Source organism: Verticillium alfalfae, genomic scaffold (assembly GCF_000150825.1).
Source record: "Verticillium alfalfae VaMs.102 supercont1.1 genomic scaffold, whole genome shotgun sequence".
Lineage (NCBI taxonomy): Eukaryota > Fungi > Ascomycota > Sordariomycetes > Glomerellales > Plectosphaerellaceae > Verticillium > Verticillium alfalfae.
The window spans coordinates 2,013,773-2,024,140 of record NW_003315038.1 but is presented as its reverse complement, the minus strand read 5'-3'; the positions used below and the strand labels follow the sequence as shown (position 1 = coordinate 2,024,140).

General features: G+C 55.7%; 6 protein-coding genes across 6 annotated transcripts in view; 3 read left to right on the top strand and 3 right to left on the bottom strand.

Moving 5' to 3' along the window:
- VDBG_00606 (RNA exonuclease) overlaps nucleotides 1-1,935 on the top strand; it is a gene marked incomplete at both ends in the record, with an annotated part of 2,125 nt that extends 190 nt beyond the window's left edge. The window contains one exon of the mRNA XM_003008878.1: nucleotides 11-1,935. Coding sequence (XP_003008924.1) covers nucleotides 11-1,935 — 1,925 coding nt within the window. The remainder of the gene's footprint in view (nucleotides 1-10) is intronic.
- Nucleotides 1,936-2,255: 320 nt separating this feature from the next.
- VDBG_00605 (prohibitin-1) lies at nucleotides 2,256-3,258 on the bottom strand (the record flags this gene model as incomplete). The annotated part of the gene is made up of 2 exons (XM_003008877.1): nucleotides 2,256-2,864; nucleotides 2,938-3,258. The coding sequence occupies 2 exons, from the start codon at nucleotides 3,256-3,258 to the stop codon at nucleotides 2,355-2,357; spliced, it is 831 nt and encodes a 276-aa protein (XP_003008923.1).
- A 386-nt stretch (nucleotides 3,259-3,644) lies between these two features.
- VDBG_00604 (cytochrome b-c1 complex subunit 8) lies at nucleotides 3,645-4,374 on the top strand (the record flags this gene model as incomplete). The annotated part of the gene is made up of 4 exons (XM_003008876.1): nucleotides 3,645-3,703; nucleotides 3,844-3,869; nucleotides 4,075-4,252; nucleotides 4,317-4,374. The coding sequence occupies 4 exons, from the start codon at nucleotides 3,645-3,647 to the stop codon at nucleotides 4,372-4,374; spliced, it is 321 nt and encodes a 106-aa protein (XP_003008922.1).
- Nucleotides 4,375-4,910: 536 nt separating this feature from the next.
- Nucleotides 4,911-6,077, top strand: VDBG_00603 (H/ACA ribonucleoprotein complex subunit 2; the record flags this gene model as incomplete). The annotated part of the gene is made up of 3 exons (XM_003008875.1): nucleotides 4,911-4,965; nucleotides 5,417-5,572; nucleotides 5,677-6,077. The coding sequence occupies 3 exons, from the start codon at nucleotides 4,911-4,913 to the stop codon at nucleotides 6,075-6,077; spliced, it is 612 nt and encodes a 203-aa protein (XP_003008921.1).
- A 609-nt stretch (nucleotides 6,078-6,686) lies between these two features.
- On the bottom strand, nucleotides 6,687-7,323 carry VDBG_00602 (conserved hypothetical protein; the record flags this gene model as incomplete). The annotated part of the gene is made up of 3 exons (XM_003008874.1): nucleotides 6,687-6,821; nucleotides 6,876-7,111; nucleotides 7,185-7,323. 3 exons carry the CDS (start codon nucleotides 7,321-7,323, stop codon nucleotides 6,687-6,689), a joined length of 510 nt encoding a protein of 169 aa, XP_003008920.1.
- Nucleotides 7,324-8,818: 1,495 nt separating this feature from the next.
- On the bottom strand, nucleotides 8,819-10,360 carry VDBG_00601 (nuclear envelope morphology protein; the record flags this gene model as incomplete). Its single annotated transcript, XM_003008873.1, has 3 exons — nucleotides 8,819-9,207; nucleotides 9,279-9,507; nucleotides 9,563-10,360. 3 exons carry the CDS (start codon nucleotides 10,358-10,360, stop codon nucleotides 9,089-9,091), a joined length of 1,146 nt encoding a protein of 381 aa, XP_003008919.1.
- Between the last annotated feature and the right edge of the window lie 8 nt (nucleotides 10,361-10,368).

Here is a 10,368-nt window from a genome sequence, read left to right as displayed (position 1 = left end):
AACCGAGCAGTCGTCTCGCCTCCACAAACCTTCTCAACCCCTGGACAACCTCCCAAATCTGCTCAGCCCGCCTCGAAAGCCGTCGTCCTAACCCGGAACACAGATGGCAGCCTGTCCACGCAAGCTCGTCCCATCTCACCGCCATCTTCAAAGAGACTAGCCACATCACGACCACCTGTTGCGCAACGCTCCTCGCTGAATCGAAACCCCAACAGCACGCCTGCCAAGAGTCGCTCCGCTTCTGCCACCAACACACCATCAGTGACAAGCTCTTCCACCAAAAAGGTCACCGGGTCCGCTGGCACCTCATCATCAAAAGGCGGCGCAACCCACGCAGCCAATGCTTCCTCCACCTCCACATCCGCCGAAGCATCCCCGTCCGCCAAGCCTAGGAAGCCAGAGACACTCAACCCGCGCCTTCTCAAGAAGTCCCCTGCTACCTACCAAACTAGAGTTCAACTCTTGAAGATGCTTCATCAAGAGTACACTCGACTAAACAAAGAACTCAAGAAAGTCGCAAAAGGAGACGACAGCCAACTCGTCCTCTCTGACCAGCACCTTATCTGGAAAGCACTGGACGAAGAAGAGAAGTGCGCAACGGAGAAGCCAACTATCTACAGCAACGTGGTCAAAAACCGGATTATGCAGTACAAACGAATGGCCGTCAGGGAGTGGACGGAAGAGCGTCGAAATGAGCACCAAAGCCGCAACCCAAAATCACGACCAGACGCAAAGTCATCAGGTACCCCCAAGGTCCTCATCACGGGACTGAAGCCTGCCCAAGAAGTCCAGATACTCCGCCGTCTTGTGACCTCTATCAAAGGTCTTGACGCTCACGGTTATGTCCCTACCCCTCCTGTAGAGGCAGAGATCGCAAAGGCACGCCAAGGGCTTGAAGCTGCTCAAGGATGGGAAAAGTGTGACCGGTGCGACAAACGATTTCAAGTCTTCCCTGGGCGCCGAGACGCAGACGGTGCTCTTACCTCTGGCGGCGTATGCAAACATCACTATGGAAAGACGTACTTCCCCGAACGTCAGCCCGGCGATCGCTCCAAGCAACAAAAAAGATATCGTTGCTGTGGAACACAAGTGGGAGATTCCGTTGGCTGCACCGAGACCCCGCATCACGTCTTCAAGGTAACTGATCCGAAACGACTGGCTGCGGTCATGGACTTTGCCGAAACGCCAGAGAATCCGTCGGTGCCGTCGGATAGAGCCGTCTGCTTTGATTGCGAAATGTGCTACACGGTCAACGGGCTGGAGCTCGTCCGTCTAACGGCTACTGCCTGGCCCAGCGGCGACATCATGTTGGATGTCCTCGTGCAACCTCTGGGCGAAATCCTCGACCTCAACTCCCGATTCTCGGGTGTTTGGCCCGAGGACATGTCACGAGCTCAGCCTTGGACCAGCATGGAGATACCCCCCGTCGCCATGAACACCAACACCAAAAATTCGGACGGTTCTCAGAAGGCTGCGCTGAGAATCGTTCCATCACCAAACGCCGCACGCGACCTTCTCTTCTCTCTACTCGCCCCTAATACACCCCTCATCGGGCATGGCTTGGAAAACGATCTAAACTCTGTCCGCATCATCCACCCGACACTCGTCGACACGGTCCTACTGAACCCGCACAAGCACGGCCTACCTTATCGACATGGCCTCAAAATGCTCATGGAAACGCTGCTGAACCGCAAAATCCAGATGGAGACAGGAGGCAAGATCCAGGGACACGACTCGGCGGAGGATGCTCGAGCTGCCGGAGAACTGGCTCTGCTTAAGGTCATGGAAGAGTGGCAGAACATGCGATTCAAAGGTTGGACTTTGGAGAAGATTACAGGTGACATGGTTCCACCGAAGGACGCTTCGAACAGTGGCGCCAACGGTGGAATTGACGACACCAAGTTGACTGTGGAGTTCCTAGAGACTGCACATTGATTTCAACGTCAATGTCGCCCCGAGGATCACTTCGGTAGTAGCGATGCCGGTCGTCCTGGCTAGCCACATTGACATGATCGCGGAACCCGCGAGCTATTCGGTAGTTCATGCCACATCTGGGCAATAAAAAAATGACAATTCGCACGTCGACCCCATCCTCGCTTGTATAATATGAGTGACATGCGCAATGTATCGTATGACATCTTGGCCCAACGTCTTTCATTCTTGGTAGCTGTGTTTCATGCGCTTAGCAGAAACAGCCAACAGGCAGATCATGGGAAGAGGGGACCCTGACTGCTTCTTCATAACCAGCACATATTGGAAAGGGGATATACGTAGAATTACACTCATTTAAGTGGCGTCCAGCCGCGGCCACCTTTTGGCCTGAATACTGTTACAAATATCATCCACCAAGCTGATTACCGGCCAACGTTCAGAAGCATCTGGCTGCCGCCAGACTTGCCACCACCAGGCAGGTACACGACGTTGGGGTTAGAAGACAGTGTGGACGCGATCTCCCTGCTCGCCTCAATCTTACGGATCTGGATGAGGCCGTCGCCAGACTTGGAAATGGCCTTGGCGATGGCGTCGGCACTCTCGGCCTCGCCTTCGGCACGGATGACGTTGGCCTGGCGCTCCTGCTCGGCCTTCTCGACGATGAAACGCGCACGTTCGGCATCCTGCTGGGCGATCTGCTTCTGCTCGACGGCCTTGGTGAACTCCTTGCCGAAGGTCATGTGGGTGATGGATACGTCTTCGAGAGCAATGTTGAATTCAGCGGCGCGGCGGGTGAGGTCGGAGCGGATGCGCTGGGAGACGGCCTCGCGCTGGGTGATCAGCTCGGCGGCGTCAAATTGGGCGACGATGGACTTCAGGACTTCGTTGCCAATGGAGGGGAGGACACGCTCATCATAGTCGGCGCCGAGATTCTGGAGAAACGGAAACCAGTGATTAGACCTCTAATTTTCTGAATGAACAAGCCGGGACTAAGAGGGCACATACTTGGTAGATCTTGGGCAACGCCTTTACTTCTGGCCTGTGCAACACCCTCAGCGTCAGGCTGACCATCTGCAAGTCCTTGCTGCCCGTCATGGTGGCGATGCTCCTGGGCTTGGTGCGCACGTCGAAAACGATGCTCTTCTGCAGCCAGGGGATGAGGAAGTGAGTGCCCTCGTTGATGACCTCATCCTTCACACCCTGCACTCTGTCGAAGATGACTGCCCTGGAACCGCCACGGACATCGTAGATGGCGGTTGAGAGGAGGCTGGCACCCAAAAAGGCCGGCACTGCCGCCTTGGAGATGAAGTTGAGAGCTGCGGCCATTGTGGAAGGAATTGCGGCACCGGCGCGATGGATAGAGCGAGACTGTGGTCGGCGGGGTCGGTGCGATTAAGACAGGAGAAGGAGCTGGTGATCGGCTGTCGGAAGGTTTGAAGCTGCACTGCTCAAAAGCTCCAGTTGCACGCACACGTTCGAACCTGAGGCGGAGCTTACGAAGGTGCTTCAGCGCCGACCCGTCATGGAAATTCTCGCCCGGAGGTGACACAAACCGGGGCCATTGTAGCAAAGGGGGCGCTAAACCGTTTCGGGTGCACTTCGGCAAGAACCTCGACAGGATTTCGAACCTCACCCGATTGATCCTCTTCGACACTCCAAGCACCTTCGATCCCCGACACAGACCTCGTGCGTCACTCCCCCGATTCGACAACATGAGACCTTCCCAGATCCTGCTCGGCGGCGGCGGCGTCCCCAAGGGCAAATTCAACCAGTAAGACGATTTGCGCTGGGCGCAATTGGCCCGGGCGCTGTGCGGCTTTTCGTCCAGGGCGAACAGTCGTGACTGACGATTCCCCGGGTCTTTTGTTTGCCAATTGTTCTCTCGAGTTTCAATGCTGACTGACCTCGCAGCTACCTCGGCGATTGGGGAAACATCGGTTAGTACCGCCTTTCTTCCCCCGACGCAACGACGCAACGGCACAACGTCATACCATGGACATTGGATTTCGAAGCTCGTCAGAAACACGCGGGACAGCAGACTTCGATGACGATGGAGAGCCTACCGCTCAGCTCTACACGCAACAAGCCAGGAGTTGAGTGGTAATATTCAAGAAAACACCTTTCTAACAAACAAACAAACAGGTGGCGAGAAGCAGCGTGGCATCATCACATTCGGTGTCTCTGCCAACCGCCAGAACCCCTTCGCCGGCGCCGGCCACGATGCCGTGTTCAACACCTTCCGCCGTTTCCGCGGCTCCGTCCTCTACGTCGTCCCTCCTCTGGTTGTCGCCTACTACGCCATGGACTGGGCCATTCACCGGTGCGTTTGCCAGACACGCTCTGCGCGTGGAGCGCTGCGAGATGGGTTTACTAACTTGTAATAGCAACGAGTACCTGAACTCCAAGGCCGGTCTGGCCGAGTTCGCTGACGAGGAGGAATAAATTTGGAGCGACCAGAGGATGAATGATTAGACGGCGAGACCCTTGTGTCAAAACACTTGTACATCAGCTGAGCGACGGGGGGAGGGAGTAGAGCTATTCCAATTGAGTGACGCATACAGACGATAGGATCTTGCTACTTTCGTTGCGTGGTGGATGCAACGCTGACATATTTGTCAATGGCTGCTAATGTGAATTGCTTCATAAGGTAACATAAAATCCTCAACTCCTTGCGCATCCGCCTCAGTGCGCGGTGGTTTCCTACGGATTGACGAAAGAGCTCTATTTGCAGGCAGAGAACTCCATTACCTGTCAAATCGCTATCTGTATAAACATCACTGCTTCATGAGGCAAATCTGCCAAAACGTAAGGCAGCCAACTTCGCTCATTAGCAACCCGAAGCCTCTCATTGGTGAGATGGTACTGGGTCCTTCGTCAAACCGCGTTCAGAGCGGCACACCCACTCGAGATGAGTTGTGCACAGGAACCAACAACTGGCAGCAGCTTTTTGGCGTTAGTAGAAGGGATAACTGGCAAATATGACTGAAATCGCTGCTCCGAGGGCCAGAAACCGACGCATGGCATCTCACTCAGGTTTTCATTAAAGTCACGTGAAGTCGTCCGACTCACCGACGGTTCCCCGCCGACTTACCTCACCGAGAATTTCGGCCCGGATATACTTCCACCCAGCGCCGACTCCAATTGGCGGGCACACGAGCTCCCCGCAAAAAAATCCAAAGGGAAAAATTTCGAGCTTCCTTTGGTACTTGCTGCGCCCAGCGACGATACCACGAAACGACTTGTAAAGCCCACCCTTGAAGATCCGTCCTGCCAAATTCTCCCAGATCCCGCATTCTTGAACCAATTTTTCGTTAGATAAGCCTTGACAGTCGCAAAAATGGCGTCCTAGCGCCCTGAAAAGAAAGGAGAATAATCATCAGAATCCCTCTGACGCCGGACTTTTTGTTAAAGGTCAAAAAGTACATAAACGATAAGAATGGAAGATCGTTATTTTCGTATCGCCCCCCCGGATGAGCACATACAGGGCCGAATGCCGCCCCCGCCGCCGGGGCGCCCGTCGTCGAGACTGACGGCGCCGTCAAGAAGGTCGGCCCCATCATCCCCGGCGCCACGGTGCCCTTCGCCGTGCCGCTGGCCGACGACAAGGCCATGAAGAAGATCATGAAGACGATCCGCAAGTGTGAGTAGCTAAACACCCATTGGATCAAACGTCCGGCGCGAAGCCGGCGACTCTTGGGCCGACCACCCACACGTTCAACTGCTGATCTGTTTTCTGCCCCGCAGCCGCCAAGAACAACACCCTCAAGCGCGGCGTCAAGGAGGTCGTCAAGACGCTCCGCAAGTCCCCGGCCGCCGCTCCCGGCCGCACCTCTTTCCCCGGTGTTCTCATCATCGCCGCCGACATCTCGCCCATGGACGTCATCGCCCACCTTCCCGTGCTCTGCGAGGACCACAACGTGCCCTACATCTTCGTGCCCTCCCGCGCCGAGCTCGGCGCCGCCGCCAAGACGAAGCGTCCGACTTCCGTTGTCATGGTCATGGAGACGGCGTCCGCTGCTGGCGCCAAGAAGGCGGAGAAGAAGGAGAAGGACGACGAGGACGATGGCGAGGACTTTAAGGAGTCGTACGATGCGCTCGTCAAGCTCGTGCAGAAGGAGACGGCGAGGCAGGCTTTCTGGGCATGAGGTATCTCGCCGACGGATGTCTGAGACAGGCTGTTGGAAACCGGAGAGGAGAGTAAAGACAGAGGAACCTGGCCGCTGACGGGTACTGCCGCCCGTGAGCCGGCGTGCGTCGATAGATGCGGGCGAGAGGAAGTGTTCAGGACTGCCAGGCAGCTTTGTGGGTATGGTGGTGTATTATACCTCCTGGCCATGTCGCGCGACAGGGACATAACGGATGGGACCGGCGTTTGGTGTCGCGTATTGCTTCGTACTCAAAATATGACGACTATTTGTTCATATTGATAGCTCATTCATGTGATGTGATGTTTTTCAAGCTGCCTGAGTAGCACTGGCAAGACTGTTGTGGTACATGTATGCTAGAGGCGCTCTTGCGCACGCTACGCGAATGCCAATTACATCCAATGGTTTACAAGGGGGAGACACATAGCAATCGACAGGAAGCAGGCATCCATTGGTTAGAGGCAAGTTCTCAATTCATTATCTCTAAACTCCTGAACCTTCCAAGTCCCAGACTATAATCACATAGGGTGCAGGCTGCTGACTTATATCGTCTGCTGGCCAGGCTTCCCTGTTGGTATTCCGACTAAAGGAACGACCCAAAATTATCCCTTACTCGAAAGGGTTGGTGCGGGTGCCCCACCAGGTCAGGAAGACGGACAGGCCAACCGTCTCAAAGACCTTGGCAAGAACGCTCACGCCGACGGTGTCAAGAGCACGCTTCTCGATGAAGACCTCGGAGATGTACTGGGCAGGGTGTTAGGAGGATTTCAAAGTAAAATGGAGCAAGGGCAGACATACACCAGGGGCGGCAGTGGCGGCGAAGATCAGGGCACCGAGGTAAGAAGCGCCCTTGTAAGACAGAGTACCAGTGGCGTTGATGAGAGCACCGACACCGTAGGCCTGGAGGGCAGAACCGACGAGGGAGGTGCCCCAGGCGACGGCGGCGGAGGAAGCCTCCTTGGACTTGGCGAACTCCTCCTTGGAGTTGGCAGCCTTCGCGCGCTGGTAGGTCTGGCCGAAGAGGGGGCTGAGGACTGAACGATCTCATGTGAGCAGGCGTGATCACGGAGTAGAGGGCGGTGCGGGGTATAGCCTGGAAAAACTTACTAGCAAGCTCAGCGGTGTGGTTGAAGATGGTGCCGAGGGCAATGGCCGAAGGCTTGACGGGGGGGAGGTCTGACGAAGATACATTAGAATGACTGTTGTCCAGGGGAGGTCGTATGATGCGGACGGATGCCACCATCATCCACATGTGATGATGCTGGAACACCTCGAGGCAGCGACGAAATCATCGACAAGTGCATCGCAGCCAATGTGCCAAGCAGGGATGTCCATCCTCGGAGAATCAAGACTTACAGTGCAGAGACATGTTGGCTGGTGTTTTAGGGTATCTTGGATTGGTAGTGAGGATCGTTGTTGTTCGTTATGACGGTGTGACAGGAAAGAGAGAGCCGGCTGACGAGGGGACGCGGCACGCTTTTATGGGAGAAGGTGAGGAATGGGGTGGCAGCTGGAAAGCTTTCCCCGTCCGTCGTCCTCAGGCTGTCACACATGCACAACAGGGCAGGAGCTCTTGCTGGCTACCTACCTACTCGGCCTGCTCCCTTGCCCCTCAAGCCCGTGACCTGGGCTCCAAAACATGAATGACATGGGTAACCTCGGGAACCCCTCTTGGAAGGTAGTGTACATGGCTGAGGCAGGCGCTACGGGCAACAGATCGTGTACCGCAGCCGGGATCGGTCAATCCAGCAGCGCTGCTAATGACCACCCGCCGCTGGTTAGGGGACAGCTTTGGGGAAAGGGGGGCGCGGCTGGTTTGCGCATTGCTGGGAACAAGCTGCTCGCACCCGCCCCAAACCAGCCAGTGTCGTCACCTGTGCAATGATGTCACCATAACCGATTTCAGAAGCCCACCTCACTTTCACGTCTCCCCCCAGCTCACTCACTCACTTCCCTGCCCAGCCCTCCGCTTGCGCCAGGTCTGGATTGGCTCAAGCTGGATGAACATCGTGTGCCCCACACGCCCCACGAATCCGTCATTGGCCCACGCCCCAGCTCCCGCAATGATGTTCTGGCCCGCCCCAAACCGCTCATTGCCAGGGCACTCAGCAGGGGCCTTGTCTGTTCCATCGAGCCGATCCTCGATTGCCCATCGGAGCTTATACTCCTGCCCTCACCTCTCATTTCAGGCCCCAGTAGCTGATATGCCTGACAGGTTCACCTCACAGCAAGTGGCGTCGTGATCTGACCCGGGACGCCAGGAGGAGAGGATGCTTGATGAAGGCTCATTTCCTTGCTTGTGGCTGTGCAACGTCAAGATGCATATCCACAAACTCCCATCTCCCGCCGTCTTTCTGTTTCGAGACGAAAAGTGAATCCACATCGCATTCCGATGCCACTTTTCCCTGCTGGCTTCGGCGCTCGTTAATAGAACAGCATGATGGTACCATCGCGTCATCGCATCACAATTGCACGCTAATCTTTCTTCTCCTTTAGTGGTCCTCCTTGCACCTTGCTCGGCCGTCTGCCTCCCCACACACACCCTTGCTTTTTCTGCTGCACCCGGGGCACCTTAGCCCAGGAACGTCGGATGCCCCGTCGTGCTTCACGAGGTTGTCCGTGAAACAGGTTGAGCAAAGGCCGGCATAGTCCCCTGAGCCTCCGCCCCTCGTCGATGCAGCTTTTCCAGGTCCAGGAGGATCATACGTGACAGACAATCACGTGTCGTTCAGCTGCATTATGGACAAACTGGAATAACAATTGAACAAAACCCGCTCTCAGAACCAGCTTATCGACGTTGCCGTCCGTCCCTGAATGCTGGTTTCTTTGCGCCCACCCGCTCGGAAACTCCGTTTCACTCCCGGAAACCTACAACACCGCTGTTGGTATACATACACACATTCAATCGCCTTCAGACGTAGTTGAAGCCGCTGAAGTTTCTCACGCTCCGCCTGCCCCTTTTTTGTCATTACAACGACTATGCCATATGCCATGTGCTGACCGTCCTCCCCTCAACGCCAGCAGCCCCGCACATCCGACACGTACTGCAGACCCTCAAGAAGCGGCACCAGATGCAAAAGGTCGTTGTCCGTCGGGTCGTTAATCCAGCCTTGGATGGGTATCGCATTGTCTACGTGGTAGAGAAGAATAGGTCAGCAAGAAGAAGAAGAAAAAAACCCAAAGACACCCCACAGATCGTACCTTGATGGAACATGTAACTCAGCGGGCTGTTGTCCAAGATCATGACCCTGCTGAGGTCGGGCTCGACAGAGCTCAGGTCCTTGATGAAGGCACCTTGTCGGAACGTGCAGTGCTGGCGATAGTAACGAGCCGAGAAGAACTTCCTCTCCGACTCGAGCCAATCTATGACAGGGTCGGCGTATTCCTGCACGGAGGCCGTGAAGACTACAAGATTGTACCATTTGCAGATCTGGATGCCCAACGTCAGCATGTACTGGGCTGTGTATCTAGCGAGCGAGCCTTACCCTGCGCAAGAAGTCATCGCAATAGGGCCGCTTGTTAACCCAGTAGAGAATGGGGTGTTGCGGCCCCAGCGACGTCTGCCCTCCGGCGCCGACATAGGTCTGGTTTAGACGGACTTCGACCATGTGCCCAGTACTCATGCGGCCTCCCTTAGACATGCTGTGTATCAATGTTTCGTCAAGATCCAGGATCAGTGTCTTCTGGTGCTTCCGATCGGTTTGTTCGAGGTTGAGGTAAGATGGTTGGCGGCGGGGAATAAGGGGGCGAGGTGGTGCTGGTGTTCTCGGGTACTTCGTCAAAGCGCCAGCAGGTGATGTCGGCGACTTGAGCTGGGCAGAAATATCGGCCACGGCGGTGCCGTCACTGCGTTTGGCCTGTGAGCTAGCAGATTGTGTCTTTCGGTGCTTTCGAAGTCCTTCCTCGCTGTGTAGCTTGATACGTATAGACCTTCGTGACGGGGCGATTTCTTCCGTGTCTTGTAGAGTCTTGGAGCGGGTGTGTCGTTGTACGGAGCTGCGATGCTGGTTCCTGTGGTCAGGATCCGATTCGGACTCGGACGAGAGGCCAGACGATGATGAGCCGGAAGACCTTACAGGCCGAGACAATGTGCCGTACGCTTGACTCGAAGTAGAGAGGTGCAGGCCATTCTTCTCGTCATAGAAACCAGATTCGTGCGCAAACTTATTGCTGCGCGTCCCAAAAAGCTTTCTCAGCTGAGAGAGCGGCGCAAATGCGCCCGAGCTATCATACAGACAGGCGATCAGGTAGACGCCAGGAGCGGCCCAGGGTCGAGAGAGCATCGGATCGA